The sequence below is a fragment of the Oncorhynchus masou genome, chromosome 25 (assembly GCF_036934945.1).
Source record: "Oncorhynchus masou masou isolate Uvic2021 chromosome 25, UVic_Omas_1.1, whole genome shotgun sequence".
NCBI lineage: Eukaryota > Metazoa > Chordata > Actinopteri > Salmoniformes > Salmonidae > Oncorhynchus > Oncorhynchus masou.
This window is the reverse complement of record NC_088236.1, coordinates 38,584,569-38,603,524: the sequence shown is the minus strand read 5'-3', so window position 1 is coordinate 38,603,524 and position 18,956 is coordinate 38,584,569. Positions and strand designations below refer to the sequence as shown.

General features: G+C 39.8%; 1 protein-coding gene across 1 annotated transcript; it reads left to right on the top strand.

Annotated features, from left to right (window-relative positions):
- Positions 1-152: 152 nt before the first annotated feature.
- Positions 153-4,853, top strand: LOC135514295 (immediate early response 3-interacting protein 1-like). Its single transcript, XM_064937675.1, has 3 exons — positions 153-322; positions 472-573; positions 4,231-4,853. Exons 1-3 carry the CDS (start codon positions 232-234, stop codon positions 4,284-4,286), a joined length of 249 nt encoding a protein of 82 aa, XP_064793747.1. The 5' UTR covers positions 153-231; the 3' UTR covers positions 4,287-4,853.
- Positions 4,854-18,956: the final 14,103 nt, after the last annotated feature.

The following is an 18,956-nucleotide window of genomic DNA, read 5'->3' as shown; positions in this document are numbered from 1 at the left end:
CACTAACACAATCAAATCAATAGCTACCCCTTTGGCCATGAGTATGGATTATTATTATACATTATTGGTATTACATTGGCCGTTTACTGTGTCCCTCGCTCTTCAGGAAGTCACGCTTTTGAACTGCTCGTTCAATTCGTCCTTCTCATGCTGCCATAGCTGCATTTAGGCAACGTCACAAGAAATACGTGAAGCTGCTAAAGTTAGCTAGCTAATACTTTACAGATATCAATGGCGTTTACATTATATTCCCTTATTCAAGCGGTGATTTTGTGTGTTAATGCTGTCGCCGTATTGCACGAAGATAGATTTTTAAGTAAAAGTAAGTGGCTGTGCATATTTTGTTTAACATTACTTTCAACAGTGTTTTGCTAACGTTAGCTGGCTACACCAGTAATAAGTGGAAAGGCTACAATGATATCTCTTACGGTCTAGTGTTTGCATATAATATAGCATTTTTTCCCCCTCTAGTTGGCTGGGGTGTGGACCAAAGTGTTGGTGGATTTGGTGATGAACCAGGCATCAAAGTGCAGCTAATGAACCTTGTCCGCTCTGTGAGGACAGTGATGAGAGGTATGACCATAGAGATGGATAGAGGACTTTAGCAAAGATGTGTGTGTGTGTGTGTGTGTGTGTGTGTGTATATATATTATAACTAACCCAAGATTCACTACATGATCAAAATTATGTGGACACCTGTTGGGTGATTAGGCCTGGCTTGCAGCTGGCATTTTTGGGGTGGCAGGGTAGCCTAGTGGTTAGAGCGTTGGACTAGTAATCGGAAGGTTGTGAGTTCAAACCTCTGAGCTGACAAGGTACAAATCTGTCGTTCTGCCCCTGAACAGGCAGTTAACCCACTATTCCCAGGCCGTCATTCAAATTAAGAATGTGTTCTAAAGGTAAATTTAAAAAATTTAAAAAATTAAAATTTCAATTCATCCCAAAAGTGTTCGATGGTGTTGACATCAGTGCTCTGTGCAAGCCAATCAAGTTCTTCCACACCTATCTCGACATTTCTGTACGGACCTCGTTTTGTGCACCGGGGCATTGTCATGCTGAAACAGGGAAGGGCCTTCCCCAAACTGTTGCTACAACGTTAGACGCACAGAATCATCTAGAATGTCATTGCATGCTGTAGCCTTAAGATTTCCCTTCACAGGAACTAAGGGACCTAGCCCAAATGATGATTAAAAAGGTCCCAGACCATTATTCCTCCTCCACCAAACTTTACAGCTGCCACTATACTACGCATTGGGGAAGGTAGCGTTCTCCTGACATCCGCCAAACCCAGATTCGTCCGTCGGACTGCCAGAGGGTGAAGTGTGATTCATCACTCCAGAGAACATGTTTTCACTGGCACTGAGTTTTACACCACTCCAGTCGAGGCTTGGCATTGAACATGGGAATCTTAGGCTTTTGTGCTGATGCTCAGCCATGGAAACCCATTTCAGGAACTTCCCGACGAACAGTTCTTGTGCTGACGTTGCTTCCAGAGGCAGTTTGGAACTCGGTAGTGAGTTTTGCAACAGAGGACAGACGATTTGTATGCGCTTCAGCACTCAGCGGTCCTATTCTGTGAACTTGTGTGGCCTACCATTTCACGGCTGAGCCGTTGTTACACCTAGACGTTTCCACTTCACAATAACAGCACTTACAGTTGACCGGCGCAGCTCTAGCAGGGCAGAAATTTGATAAACTGACTTTGGAAAGGTGGCATCCTATCACGGTGCCATGTTGAAATTCACTGAGCTTTTCAGTCAGGCAATTCTACTGCCAATGTTTGTGTATGGCGATTGCATGGCTGTGTGCTCAATCGTATACACCTGTCACCAATGGTGTGGGTTAAATAGCCAAATCAACTAATTTGAAGGGATGTGCACATTCTTTTGTATATACAGTGTAGTTCATCTGTGTCATTTTCAATGGGAGCAATGAAGCATAGTGTGAGCAGAGCCAAGCACAATCTAGTAAGACCCTATTGGCACGTTCTGGCATGTATTTGCGTATTTCCATTAGGGAACGCCTTCTCTGTGAAGTGCATGTATACAATAACTCAATTTGCCCTTGCACTCCTTGTAAACAACGTACTTTTTAAAAACTCTGTCAAAGGGTCACGTCTACAAAACTTTGGAAGTTTTGGAAACAGAACTGTATTGAGGTTGGGCTTTTCTTCGATGAGAAAATCTGCAGAATGTCGACCCAGTTCCACCTCGCTTCATACTCTCCCACTGCCAACCACTGGGCTTCCTCTCCTCACCATATTTAGTGAGGGGTGAAAATTCCTTCCGGATGCTTCAGATTTATACATCCGGTGAAACATCTGGCTCCTTGTTCTATCTGTGACTTTAGTGCCCAAAAGCTTGTTTTAGACTGAGCAGCGCCATTGATTACTTTCACCATTTTGAAGTAGTCAACTGGGTGGGACTTCATATGGGTTGTGGTGATGTGCAGTTGGTGAATGATTTATGCTTTTTGTACTGACTCGAAGAGTCATGATTAGTTTTTCTGAGTGACCTGTCATTTTAGTTGTTTGTTTGATCTGCTGGCCATAATAGGTCCCACAGCAGGATTGATACACACTCAGTGGCTCCAGAGACTTTCTCCGACCAACAACTGTCTGTCATTTATGCGCACAGGAAAATAGATCATGCTTAAGGCAGCATAGATAAGAAAAACTGATAATCGCATGGTGCAATAATTATTTAATTAAAGCTGCAATATGCGGAAAACGCTCTGCCATTTCCTGGTTGCAAAAATTTGAATAGTTTTCCTAATTTCAGTTTGTGACAAAACAAGCAATAGTGTAGAGAATCCTTGTACCGTCTAAACCGCTGTGAAATATATTTTCAATTACCAAAAATACTGTAATTTCAGCTGTTTGAAGCTGGTGTACAAAACCAAAAGTAAGACGCAAAAATGAAACTTAAGGACATGAAGCATAGAAATAGCGTACATAGAACAGATGTACTGCTTCTTAGACTGGCTTTCAATGAGAATGACGGATTTATAACTTACATTTCTATGTGAATTTGATCAGGTTGCGGAAAAGTTATGACGGACACAGCTTTATAAACAAACTTGAACTCGAGAACAAATTGTTCGAGGTGCTGCAGTTCGCTAACGGAATTGTGCTTATCACCCTCACAGCAGTCAAGCAAGGAGGAGTTGGCATAGAATCAAAGGATTGTTGACAAGATGTAAACTATATTTCCTTTAATAATATTTATTGAAAACATAAATAAATCTGTACAATGAGCACTTGCCTTTTAATTTCATCGTTAGTTGTTGGTTAATTTTGGTTAACTAGCTAGCGACATATAGCCATATTGGCATAGGTGTGACAAAACACCTCATAACCAGACAAGTCAAAACACCTCAAAACTAGACATGTTATCAATAGCAAGATACAACAAGCTGAGAACGAGCCACCTGCAATTCCCCACATTGCAACTTGTTGTAATTTTTAATAGTTATCTGATCATCCGGAATCATAACACACAGAATTTCGCTCCATTGATGCCCGGGCATCATTTTCGTGCAGTTGTAGCCTAACCCATCTATGGGTTAAGGAAGGATCACATAATTCCATTAGGTTACCAGGAGGGATCAGGCAATGAATTATACTCGTGAGAAAACATTCCATAACTGCGGTTGGCAGTAAATTACCAACCTTTACTTTATACCTGTTCAAACCACACATTCTACGTGGCAGTGTGCAGCCTTTCCATTTGTTTGACAGCACAAAGTAGTAGTAGAAAAATGTAATTGTTGACAATAGTTAATACAGGCACAAAGTCAGAAACTCTTCCTATTTCTACAATTTATATCTTCTTAATATCTGACTTTAACCTAACCCTAACCACACTGCTAACATTGTCTAACACCTAACCTTAAATTAAAACAAAAAGGCACATTTTTTGTTTTCATACATTTTTTTCGATATAGACAATTGGCTATGTCATCTAGTGGAAACCCTTCAAAATGGAGATGGCCTCAGTGGCGCTGCACGTGCTCTCACAGACGCCATAATGGGACAGATATAATGCAATGTCCATCTAAAAATCAATACCATATTCAAATATCAACAACAAAAATATTCTGCATTCATGCTGTTGTTTTTTTTTGATAGATTATTCTTGTTTTCCTCTTAACAATTTGATGTTGACCAGACTGAACTGAGACTGGTCTGCCTTTGGCATTATTCATAATCTTTACTCTCTCATCTTGCAGTGCCCTTGATTGCTGTCAATTCTGTCTGCATTGTGTTGTTGCTGCTTTTTGGCTGAAGACTGGACTGAATTTGGATGCTGAACTAAGAGAAGCCACTTTCAGGGGTCAGGAGGATGTCACCCTGGCACCTGGAGGAGGGACCCTACATGCACCAGGAAGAAGAGTACACCCACACGTTTATGTATCTCAGAGATTCAGCATTACATTTGATTTCCTTTATTATTATTATTCCTTACGTCATTTGTCAAACCTGTTGGTCTTAGGTCAGGCTAAGTGACAGTTCAGATGTAAGAACAATCTGAGTTTACTACATTCGCAGTTTCTTTTACAGACACCTGTTAGTCAATGTTATAGCACAAGGCAGTTCAAAAGTGCCTACAGTTGCTTTTGGAAGATTTCTTCATTGTAAAAGGATAATTGACCTTGATCTCATGATTCCACTTTCTTTCTCCTTATTTGAAATTGTGGTTCGTCACAGTATATTCTATGTCTGTTGCTTTTAACATATTCCTGGATAAAAAGTTGTCATTTTGTGTCCCATGCACAATTTAATTATGTTTGACTTTTTCTAAGTAACTTTCTATGAATTACTTGAAAACAATAAATATTTTTTTTTAAATCTACCACTTTTGAGTTTGTTCGTAATCCAACATTAGCTAAAAAGAATAATAATTTTTGCAGGCGCACTCATATAGAGCGATTAACTCTCAGAGCAAGTTGAACATTACATCATTTTCTTATCCCAGAACACACTCCCTACTTACACAACTTTTCTTTGATCATGGCTGTGTCAAAAGCACATTAAGAAGACCAAAAAGGACATGAAGGAAGTGGGGGCTACAAAATAAGTGTTCCCAAATGTCCACATCCTTCTGTGCTGGTATCACGTCTAGCAGGTAATTATTATTGTAAGAATGTTTTTAAAGAACACTTTTGACATGAATCGTGTTCACTTTTAGGCTAGGATAAAAAGATACACTGAATGACAGCGTTATCTTTCTGCAGGCTGTAAACAAGAAAATAAGTCTGGATCTGGATGATTACATCACATACTGGAAGTACCATAATGTTTTTCTGTCAATACACTTTACAGGATAAAGACTTTGAAGACACTTCAACAACACTGGAGGAAGTGCTTCTGTATCCGTTTGTCCTGGCCTACCTGAGGAAGTACTGGCTTTCTTGTGCCATGAGAATAGCAACACCAAACATCTCACTGAGAGCTATTAAAAGGCATTACTGTCTGTTCCATGGCCATTTTAATTCACGGTGAAAAGCTATCCAAAGCTATCCCAATTTGTAAGTCGCTCTGGATAAGAGCGTCTGCTAAATGACTTAAATGTAAATGTAAATTGATTGTGGACAAATAACAAACCAGTCAGGGTCATATACTGTACCTGCCCACCCCAGTAAAACCCCAAATATAAGGAATTATTCCTCCATTGTTAGGAATTTCTGTTGTCATTCAAGTCTTGTTATTTAAACAAATGATTTAACACTAACATGCTGATCCCTGTCAGTCCTTGTCTTTGAAGTATTGTTTCGTGTATCATCACAGTCTTGGAATACCATATTACTTACTGTATGTTGTAGATTCTTCCTGCGACTAAAATATCAGTTCCTGAAAGGCACAGCCAGCCGGAGATGCGACCATTTCCTGAAACTTCTAACGCGTCAAGTCAATGGAGGATGGACATTATAACTCAATTCTATGTTTGACTGTCAGAATGTGCATTGCGGTGCTCAGTGCTCAGTGCTCAGCTCGTCACTCCCTTATTTGGTGGTCCCATCTGCAGTGCAGACATTCATCTTTCATCAATTTTAATCCTTTGAATCTCATCATTCCATTATTGTTAACATTTTGTCAAATGATCACAATAAGTGGATTGTTTGGTTACTACAAGCAAGGTATTTACACTAGGTAGTTTGGGTCCTGGATGCTGATTGTCTGAAACGTGTGATATTTCAGACAATATACCACGGGTATGACGCAAAAATACTTGTTTACTGTTCTATTTATGTTGGTAACCGGTTTATAATACCAATAAGGCACCTCAGGGGTTTGTGGTATATGGCTGATATAGTCGGAAGTTAGAGATTTCCGAGTTCCCAGTTGTTTTGAACACAGCATTCCTCCATACAATTGAAAGCAACACTAGTGTACATAAATACATCAGCATTGCTAAAAGCACCTAGCTTCTCATCAATTTTCTGAAAATTGGAAATATTCTGATACATTTTTTCATTGCTGAGCTTCCAGCGTGTGCCATATATTTTCTTTATACAAACATTTATTGCTTTTATAAACTACTCAAAGCTAATGTCATGTTTGACAGTCAAAGAATTTTATGTTTCCCTACCTTTTTCGCTCTTCTTAAAAAACAGGGCCATTTATACTCCTGCAATGGTGGTGTCAAAGTCAGAGTCTCTTGACAATGTAGCAGTCAAATTTGTTCTAGGGATATGATTACATTTCATTATAATCATAATTTCAAACAGCACGCTGCCTACTAAGATGGTTGTTTATTTGTTCACGTTTGGAACAATTATCTTCAATGTGCTGATATTGTTTCTCATTTGCACTACCGTTCAAAAGTTTGGGGTCACTTAGAAATTTCCTTTTTTTTTAAGACAATAAAAAATGTTGTCCATTAAAATAACATCAAATTGATCAGAAATACAGTGTAGACATTGTTAATGTTGTAAATGACTATTGTAGCTGGAAACGGCAGATTTTTAATGGAATATCTACAGTTGAAGTCGGTAGTTTACATTCAAAGTGCCTGTTCCATCTCCTCCTGATCTATCTCAGATAAGAAATAACAACAAGACAATCACTGAACCCATGAGACCCTGTATCACTTAGTGGCACGCTGCATCACTTAGTGGCACGCTGCATCACTTAGTGGCACGCTGCATCACTTAGTGGCATGCTTACAGAGCCAAATATAGAGATATGATGTACTGTGTATATGGTGTAGCACACTTCGTGATGGAATCTCAGAACAAACTACTACTCTCCACATTTTCTCCTCCTAACTTCCTGCCAAACTCTCTGGCAACATCCCCATCTCTGTCACCGCCAAAGTTCAAGAAGCCGTTGTTAGTACCAGGAATAGTGACCATTTCATTTTGTGAGAGTGCACGAGTGCAATCCTCTCCAGTGTGTCAGCTTCCAAATGGAGCAGTACGGGAGGAAGATACATCATATCATGGGACAAATCTGCAGGACTACAGTAGAGAAAGTGAATTAAAATGATCAGTTATGACTTTGTATAAATATCATGTAGATGAAAGTTGTAATAATAAGGATATGAATGTGTATGAATCTCATCTTTGCCAATATGTGGCATCATAGTCAGTGTGGCATTGGCTTTATGGTCCAGCAGGTTTTTTACACTAATGCATCTTCGATCCAAAGTACCCAAATACTGCTACCCTGTAGAATAAATATTTGCATCAAACAATAACTGAGGTGTAAACGCATTTTCTGTGTCCTCCTCTACAACTCCAATGCTGCTATGTTCACAGAAGCGGCATAGGCTACAGGGAATGGAGACTTTTGAATATTTTATATCCTTGTCCATTGCCTTCATGTATGTGAAAGTATTTCCTCTTGTATTATTCATTGTGAAACATTTGGTAATAGGGGACGAAGAGAAGGAATTGCCATGCCTCCCTGCACTCGTGTGATGTTGCTTAGAGGGGGAGACTGTTCCTAACATGTTATCCCTGAGGTGTGGACAGGGTAGATATATAGAGGAACATCAAACAGTATTGTATCATGGAAATGCTTTGTAGAGATCCATTAATTAAACTATACTAATGTTTAATGTCAGTGTCTCTACTCAAGCATCTTTTCTGAGTGGAGATTAGATTCTGGATTGTATGTAAATGTTCAATAAATATAAATACAATTAATTGCAGTTTCAGCTAATGTGGTAAAGAAATCATCTTTATTGTGAGGGGATTAGGTGGCGTAAAACCATTCTATTGTCTGCACGCCCATAGAGATGTAATTCTGCTGTTGTAGAGTTGTAAATACCATCCTTAAATTATGTGATCAGTAGCTCAGATCTCTTCCACCTTACTGCATGTGGTAGTCGTGTGAGTGTAATCAGTGGAGCATCCCATGACTGCCTATCCTTGCACGGAGAGTATATGTATTTTCTGAGTGCATGAGATGAGGGAAGGAGAGGAGGGTGGGGGGTTGTGAAGAAAGGCATCTCTGTTTGTAGACCTTCATATCACTGGAAAACTGAACCGCGCCTGACAATATTTACTGTCTGACTGCCCACTGATCAAATCCTGACAATATGTCCTACATGTGATGTGACGTGATTTACATAAACCCCCTGACATCTTGAAGAAGAAGCTGGAAGGAGGTTTACTGCTCAATGGAGGACTGCACAACTTTTGGTAAAATAAAATTATGATCACTTTGCCTGCAGCTCTTGTACATTCTTGAAACATTGCTCAGTGATTGTTGTTGAATGGGATTGAGGAAACAGTAAATCATACTGTACCTATAGCTTGATTGTAGGTAACATAATGGCATGTTTGGTCTTACTACAGCTTATTAGGCTGTGTAGCAAAGCTTTGAATGAATCATACTTGTGTTTTTTGTTGCGATGAAAATACACCAAATTCCCCATTTTCTTATTCCCCACACAGTGACCACAAAGCAGCATTTGCACTTCATGTATCATCATGCAGAGACAGGTGGCTGGATTCTAGAACTATTCAAGGACATATGAACATGACTATCCACTATTTTAATCAAAGTAAGTCCAAAAATGAAAATGTATTTCAATTCCATGATTGTGAAACCAAGCAAATTAGCTTTGATTTCATTATACACAATCAGACTTTATGCACCTGTTTCTGACCTGAAATGCAAGCCAAAAAGCACACTGCTGCTTTACCAAATGGGTGTTCACTGGGAAATTATTGGGACCCCATTTTCCTTCCACATTTGTCTTCACAGTCAGATGTACCATACCAGTGTGAAAGTACACTGAACACAAATATAAACGCAACATGTAAAGTGTTGGTCCCATGTTTCATGAGCTGAAATAAAAGATCCCAGAAATGTTCCATATGCACAAAAAGCTTATTTCTCTCAAAATGTGTGCACACATTTGTTTACAGCCCTTTTAGTGAGCGTTTCTCATTTGCCAAGACAATCTATCCACCTGACAGGTATGGCATTTCAAGAAGCTGATCAAACAGCATATATCATTACAAAGGTGCAACTTGTAATGGGGACAGCAAAAGGCACTCTAAAATGTGCAGTTTTGGCAAACAACACAATGCCACACAGATGTCTCAAATTATGAGGGAGCTGCAATTGTCATGCTAACTGCAGGAATGTCCACCAGAGCTGTTGCCAGATAATTGAATGTTAATTTCTCTAAAGTAAGCCGCCTCCAATATCTTTTTAGAGATTTTGGCAGTACCTCCAACTAGCCTCACAACTGCAGACCACATGTATGGTGTTATGTGGGGGAGCAGTTTGCTGATGTCAACGTTATGAACTGAGTGCCCTATAGTGTCGGTGGGGTTATGGTATGGGCAGGCATAAGCTACAGACAATGATCACGATTGAATTTTTTCGATGGCAATTTGAAGCACAAAAATACCTTGACCAGATCCTGAGGCCTATTGTGAGGTGGATTGTTTAAAGGTGTCTGTGACCAACAGTTGCATATATCTATATTCACAGTTATGTGATAACTATAGATTAGGCACTAATACATTTATTTCAGTTGACTGATTTCCTCATTCGAACTGTAACTCAGTAAAATCAATGAAATTGCTCCATGTTAAGTTTATATTTTTGTTCAGTATATATTTACTTTCTTACAGGTATGGGACACAAGTGGCACACGCAGTTTTTTTATACTACAAAAATGACATGGTAGCCTCTCACGGAGGATATGGCTGATGTTCTCCGCTGGTGCCAACAAGATAGGCCATTGTTCGCTCAATTTAGTTACATATTTTGATAGGCTAACTAAAATACTTATTGGAGTATTTTCATTGTCATCTCTTTACAACAATAGCCAATTACTTTCCAAACAGTTTTTCCACGATTGTATTTTTAAATACTGCGATATGCCTGGCTGGGTCTCTCTGCTTTTCACTGAATATTGTAATTTAACAATCATCTATTTGGTATCTGGAGCGCACGCTTCCCAAATTGCGGGCCCTTCCGAGTTCATGTTATGCCATTTAATAAACCATTTTTTAATCCTCTGTGGCCAAATCATGCTTGCTGGTGTAGTAGGCTATTTTTTATGATTTGTATTTATTTATGTAAAGACAGGAGTAAGCAAATTAGACTATATACTTTTGACAATGCATTTTATTTAGCTTCCCCTCGCCGTATGGACACGGCGCATATGCCTTTTGATGTGGCATAAACAACCAGTCACGATGTTTTCATCAGATTGTCAAACAGTCACAAAGGCGCTTCTGTAGACTACCAGCGCACATTCGTTCACTCCCAAAATAATTTCAGTATCCAAACCCCAACAGTGCGCTGTACACCCGCAATTTGATGAATGGAAAGGGACATCAGTTACAAAACACCTACGTGTAGTGTAATGGCATTCTGCGATTGTCATTAGGCCTACATTTGTAGCCTTAATTGATGCGTTGTTAACGCGCACATCGGTCTCGGCCACTCATCTCCGCATTGTCCGCGAATGTTTCTGCCTCTGCACCTTGACAAAATGCAAGTGTTCTCCTCAAACCACAAAGCAATTTGGAGCGTATACCATCCGGTTTCCAGTAAATTGTCACGTTTATCATGCGGCTGACATACAGTAATGTTAAATAATGGTGTAATCGCCTATAGTTTTCTGGGCATGTTGTATTAATTGTGATAGGCTCACGTTTTACCAGTATGGCGTACCCCCACTATTTATTTTACCGGGACGCCATAACTGACCATACCGCTTTACTTTCATCCCTGCTTAATGCTCTCTTCTGTGGATAGCAGAACCTATTGTTAAACTACTGTACTGTATGTGCAATGTCACAGCATACCCCCTTACAATATAATGCAATAATTGTGTAATTTCAAATCAGATTTTCATTATTGATCCATTTTCCCTCGACCACTAAGCCTTTTGAAATATTGTATTATTAATTCATGGAGTCCCTATTCTGTAATGCTTAGAACTCAGTCATGTGTAACAGGGCCAATCCTTTAAACTATGGAATGCATTCCTGTTAGTGTGTCTGGAATGGCAGAGCCCTGCTGATGACTAAAAGCTTGGCTATGTCTGGTTGGATGATAGTGTGGTTTAATGTCCCATCATGCCCTGCCCACTGGGAACACACTGGTTGAATCAACATTGTTTCCAATTTTCAATTAAATTAGTTGAACCAACATGGGAAATAAGTTGAATTGACATCTGTGCCCAGTGGCTAGTACCATTCTCCCTCAATTTAGATTATGTAAGGCTTTTAGGGGCCAACTGTAGAAGGAGCAATGTTTGCATCATCCTATTACAACAATTTCAACAACATCTATTAATAAATTGTTAGACTAAGAAATTCATATCCTGAATAGATGCTTTACTGAAACATGTTCTTACTAACAACTGCTCACTGTGGGTGTGGCAAGGTAGTGTCTTATGGAGCTGCTACTTGTAGCAACTTTCCCTCAGTTACTCACTCACTTAAAAGGGAGAATGTCCACACTGTCCTCTCCTGAAAGGGTTTAGATCTTATGGGGATTTCAGTTATTTTTGCCTTTTTTAAAGTTCTCACTTCATTCATTTATCTTTAAAGACCTATACTAAATGGAAGCATGTTCCCTCTTTGTACCAATCAGTTTGTTATCATAATGACTATTTCACATGCTCCTAAATGGATACGGTATTGTGCGCTAAACTAATTTAAAGGTTTTAACCAGTCCACACTGGATAAATCAGGAAAAAAAGTAATTGAATAAGAGTTTTATTGTCTTTCACAAGTGTTCACATAATCGCTAAGCATGGTCTCTGAGGACAACTATTACAACGTTAAAACTGGGAAGCCTGGAGCTCTTTTAGCTCAAGTGAAATAGAGATGTCTAAGTTATGTTATGACAAAAGGGGGGTGATGATAATTCCCTTTTCTATTTCAGTGCAGCGCACCTCAGAGCAGTGCATGAAGAAACAAAGGAAAAGCGAGAACAGCGCCATCCACCTCTCCTCTCCAGTGGTGGAGGGCGAAAGGAAGCTTGATGGAAGCAGTTTGACAGTTTATGGTGATGGCCAGAAGGTGAAGGTGGTGTATGAGGTATACCCTGGTGATGTACGCATCATGGAGAATGATGCCCACTCCCAAAGACTGTCCCAGGTCACCAGCAGAGATGGTGGAGGAAAGGTGCCCTCTCCATCGGACGTAGTCACCAACGGCAGGAGACAGAACGACCTACAGGATCAGAATGCTCCAAAGGTCTGTAACGTAATGGTGATTTGTGATGCCTCCAGCAGCCAGCCCTGCTCTGGGCCTGAGGACAACTCAACAGATACACACGAGACTCTAACAGAGACTTCAACTATGACCTTTGTGGATGCACTCACTATTGATGAGTCGGGGGAGACACACAGCCTACTCTGTGTAATGGAGGTACACATTAATAAGGAGTTTGTCCTCATTGATGATGATGATGACGGTGACATGTCCCTAAGAGAGAAGACTGTCACTAACATGTCCATCATGGATGGTAATGCTGCAGACCTGGTCTGTGGCAGACGGCTGTCCATCTCTAATGACACTTACTCTGAGTGTAAAGAGGAGAGTGTGGCCCCGGAACCCACTGCACAAGCAGACACACACACTAAAAAGCAGCCTTGTTGCTTCTGTTCCATTCTATGATCATTCTATCTGTTCCTTTTTATGACAATTTCATCCATTCACACTGTATCAGAGGCAGAGCAGATACTGTAGTAATTTTTAGTTTTTGTAATTTTGTATACATTTTCTATCAATCAACCCCTATTGTCTTCAAAAGCTGCCCACTACTCTGCACAAAATGAGTGTGGTGATGTTAAAATCATGGTTATTTGTCATGTCACTGCACAGTATTTGCATCGATTTTGCATTCTTATTTATAGTGTTGGGTAATACGAAATAAAGGTGCATAGTGAAATCATCAGCATTTCTCTTAGCTACTTAGGACCACTTTGAATGCTTCTTGAATCAAACACTGTGATCTGAATAATAGGTTCTTTACAGAAAGCCTTTGAGTGATCATGTGTTGATTTCCATTTATGTTCTGCTTGCTCTTCTTCACTTTAGATACACTTTTAATACTTGTACTTTATGTACTAATATGTGTCCTTTGTTTACTGTACATTCAATAAACTTATTTTTTTTTTGCATTCCTAAATATTGTAGTCAAATGTCTTGAGAAAAGTCATCTGAAGTAGAGGCCCATGCCTCTTAGTTTGCCTCTTAGTTACAATGTTGTGTTACCATACATTGCATCCTCCTCTGTACAGTATATGTGGAGATACCCTAGTGGAGTGTTTGTTTGCTGGTTTTAGGGACAGGCTGGTGCTTAATCAGGCCTCTCCAGCAGGCACAGTGTGACATGGGCTCACTGGGGGAGTGATAGAGGGAGACCCCCTCTGAGTCCTGGTGGGCTGGGTGATGATAGCAGCATGGTGGACTTATCCCCCCCTCCTACACTACTGTATACTAGACTAACTCGCTCTCACAAACACTGTGGATAAAGTGGATTCAGGAAAAGGTAGGCTGTATAAACAAGTAGGCCTGCCTACAATTTGAAGATTAATTTTCTTAAATTCATTGAATATCACCAATTGTTCATGTCACTCCCATATCTATGTTAATCATTTATACATTGGGCTGCTTACTTACCTAGTTTTAAACTTCTTTAATTCATAATGTTATGTTATGTTATGCCATATATAGTAGCTCTTATTGGCGTACACATCATAACTGTGGAATTTGCTAATGTGTTTTATATGTCTCCCAAAGTGGAGTACATAATCCTTCATATTAGCATCTCCTGCACTGCTAAAATGCTACTACAACCTCTGTGCTGCGTACAAGCCTGTGAATAGAATGTGTCTGACTATATGGTGGAAAGACTACTGTATTTATTTCATTTTTACGTTTGCGTTTTACTAAGAAAAGGCTGTATGTTTTTTATTTAAGTAGTATGTGTTCAGGAAGTGGAAATGTGTCTAATAAGCAATAACACTTTTGTTAATGGATATTTATATTTTGTGTTTTAAGTTATCATTTCAGTTGTACTTGGTGTTATCACTGTTACACACAATACAGAAAAACGGAATATGTCAAAAATGCTGATGATGACAAACCACCATTGCCAACATCACCATTGAGACAGAGCGGTGGTTGGATTTCATTGTGACCTCAGCTAACTCTGATACCCATCTCTCAAGTCTGGTTATCAAATCCGCTCAGCACCGTGGGGTCTGCAAAATGGAAATAAATAAAGATGCGGATAAAAGGATATGTAGAGGAGGTTGGTAAACGGGGCGGAGTCAGACAGGTACAGAATGGCAGGCAGGCTCGTGGTCAGGGCAGACTGAATGGTCAGAACCGGGGACACAGAAAGCAGAGAGATGGGAAAACAAGCTGGTAAGACCTGACAAGACCAGATGAACCGCAACAGACAAACTGTTATGTACTTGAGTGAAGACCCAAAAGCGGTTTTAACAGAAAACAGAGTTCTTTAATGAAAAAACAGGAATGGCATAAATCCTCTTCCAACGTAGTCAATAGAACAAAAGAACGTTAGTATAATGCAGGATGCACCTGCCAGGCAGACTCCGACAGGATAGGACAAGGTGGAAGCAAACGCGACGACAGCTTGCTTCTGGCATCAAAAAACACAAACAAGAATCAGACACTGAAAGTAGCAGGAACAGAGAGAGAAATAGAGACCTAATCAGAGGGGGAAGAGAGAACAGGTGGGAACGAGTGAAAGAGCTAGTTAGAGGAGATGTAGAACAGCTGAGGAATGAGAGACAGAGAAGGTAACCTAAAAAGACCAGCAGAGAGAGACAGAGTGAAGAGAAAGGACAGGAACAGACATAACAAGACATGACACAAACAGAGAACACATGTATAAATACACTGGGGAAGATGGGCGACACCTGAAGGGGGGTGGAGACAAGCACAAAGACAGGTGAAACAGATCAGGGCGTGACAAGACAGAAAAGATTATTAGGAGATGAAATGTTGAGTTCCTAACAAGTTCAGAAAGCCAAAAGCTAGAGCTCTGTGTAACAATCCGGGTGTCGTGGGTGTGGAGTCAAAGGCAGGAGTCAGAGAGTACAATGCCGTGCTCTTTAATTGCACTAACGTACCACAGGGTGCTAACAGTAATCACGGCCCCAAAACACAGGGAATGACAAAATGACGACTGAAAAATGCACGACTACGAACTAACACGTTCCTCTGATACAGAGCAGAAGGTTACAAAGAATAATCCCGCACAACAACCAGGCGGGCCGGCTGTCTAATAAAGACAAACTAATCATACACACAGGTGCTACCAATAAACATACAAGGAGGGGGAGGAAAGACAATCAGTGGCAGCTAATAGGCCGGTGACGACGACCGCCGAGCGCCACCCGACCGAGAAGGGAAACCACCCTCAGTCGGACTCGTGACACTCTGTGAGACATTCACAGAGATGGGGGCAGACTTTTGATCAAGAGAGACCTTTAGAAAGTAAGTATACAAATATGTATTTTACAGTTATAAGGAATCTTATAGTAAGTAATTTTCTACTTTGAATATACTATATTTAGAAAGCATACAAGTCATTTCAAGCCTTATTCATACAGCTATTCATATTTTCACGTTTGTATCATCTTTGTCCTGTGTACTTGAGCTTGTGTCCTCAAAAGTGACTACACCTCAGCAATTTATAACTATTTTTACCAGAAAAGTGAGATTTTAACCTTTATTGGAGCATGCAACATTACTAGTTATTGTTTATGGCCCTTTCATGATAATGTATTACTTTTGGGGATTACGTAGATTACATTTTCAATTACTGTTCGCTTAATTTAACTGGTTAAATTCTAGAGATTGACTGTGGGGAGCCAGTGTTTATATCCCATGCTAAGATGCTATGGAACCGGACATTGTTGATTGGTACTGTTGTTTATTACCGATGTGTTGAAGGATATCACACCACGAGTTGGAGAGAATACACTTTGGGAGGATATAGAACTTCATGAATGAATGTATTGAAAGACATGTATTTAAACGTACAGTATATTCAAATGCAAAATTGCTAAAATGTGTCATTTCCACTTTGAAATTTCAACCCCTATAGAAGGTCTATTAATTACAATCCACATAATAATTCACATTTCCCTTTGCTGCCAACCCATAAGGTGATTTGGTCATTTGACTGTAGGAAAGGGCTACCAAAAACAAATGTATTTCAGTGAGCAGAGGTAAACTGTGGGGCTCCACTAAACCTTCCCCATACTAACATGTTGTGGGTCAATACAACTGGCCTGGTGAGAGTTATTGAGTATGTATGTAAGGATGGATTATACCAGGAGGGTGGAAATAGTCTCTCAACTTGTACACCATCAGGGTAGTGGGGAATTGTTTCAATAATATGCAAAGTTATATTAACAATATAACCGTGAACCCATTATATTGTGTTAAAGTGCTCACATTCAAATTGATGCTGTGTTGTTTGTCATGTTTGCGCCTACCAATGGAAGAGAGACGTTCAGCACCTAGTACCCTGTACCAGAAGGGGGTAATGTTGTATTGGATAATTGGTTGTATTGAGAGTGTGCGTCCGTGTTGTAAATTCATGTTTAATCATGATCCTGATTATGTTACAACAAAATAATGAAAACTAGTATTTGTATATACTGTATATTGTGATCTAATATTTTATGGTAATTGTCACAGGATCTCCTTTGTATATTTCAATTGATATGACTTCTACCATGTTTTTTACAGCTAAATGCAGACCAGCCCCTGCTCTGGCCAACTCAGAGGAGATGTGGCAGAACACGTGTTGTGTTCCATCGCTGTCTGGAGGGATTCCACAGCTGGAGAGGAAGGAACACCTCTGTGTGTGACATCACCGAGAAGTGGCAGGCTTCTACACTGCAATGCCATTCATGAATCGTAAACCATAGTTCACTTGAAAAACCTTTCAGTATATGGAAGGAATTTGCAAATCAGTGAACTTTTTTATTGACTTTTTAACGTTTTTTAACACGTTGTTTCTCATCTCTTGTGAATACCATAAATCAAGCCTGCCATCAGCGACGGTTGTTTTAATGAAAAATGTTTGCGTTGGAATGCAGACAAGTATGAAGAAGATACAGAACATTACAGAGTAAGTTTATCTGAACAAAGACCATAAACTATACCAAATTGTTTATTAGAAAAAGTGCTCTCTGAACTGCATACACCTATGCATATACCTTGACATAGTTACTTGATCTGTCTACCTGTCTATCACAGGTAGCATTTTCGGGATTCAGGGACAATCCAAGGTCATTCCATGACAGGAGGAAAGCTCCACAGCTCCACTTCAGACCTCCCTGATATCTGCCTGAACCTGCTGCCTGTTACCAGCTATACCATCAGCATTACTGCATTGTGCAGGTTCACTTCCACGGTCACAGCTCACACCAGCCTACAAGGTACACTACAAACAACCTCAACTAATAACAGTTTGATGATTGAATATTTTAAGGTATTATGAGAAATATGAAGCAGAATATTGCTTTTAATATAGACTTTGACATGATATTTAAATGTGTCAATAACTTCTTCTCTTATAGTTCCTCAAACCAAATACATCTTTATAGAGAAGTTGAGGCTCCATTGCCACTGTGGCTACACAGATCAGCTAACACTGTGGACCCAGTTAAATAATTAATATGTTTACCTCTATCCCTCTACCTCACGAAATGCTGATTTAATATCTTGAAATGGACCCAGTGACGCCTGCCACTCTCTATTATGACACAAACACTTTTCTCTTTTGTTCCTGGGTTTACAGTTTCTTCCAGGTGGCACTGGAGGAGACCCGTGTGTTTGACTGCAGCTCTCCTAAGAATCCAGTCTCCTCCAATCAGAGGAAGTCCCATGGACAGTGCGTCACTGCCCAGGTCCATCTGAGGGATGAGGGGAAAGAGATGACCCTAACTGTGGCCGACGGAACCTACTATGATGTCTTCTACAACGCGCCACTACAGAATGGCAGAGACTATTACATCATATCACAAGCTGTCAGTCAATGGGGAGGGGTAAGACCAACTGCTTTGCATTGGAAATAAATTATATGTGGAGTTTATTCATCAAAAAGGAATGACAGTTTTGAAGGTCTTTAACAAAGTTATATTGATTGTTGATCTTATTGAACTCCTGTGCTATTAGTCATACTGTGCCATTTGAACTATTTTCTAGGATTTCAAGCACACTTGTGTTATTTGGGCAAAAGGGAGAGGTTCCCTTTCCTCATCTTTATCCCTTTAGCTTTGTTGTGGTTTAATCAGATTGTTGTAAGATGTTTTCTCTTGTTTGGTAGGTACATCCTCATAACGAAGGCTTCATCCCTTTTTGCTGGAGGATCAATTGGAGTCTTTGCTTTGGTCATTTTTGTGTGTATGCCTATATATGACATGTTCTATATGTGCAATTATTTTTCAGTATATTGATCAAATCTGACTTAA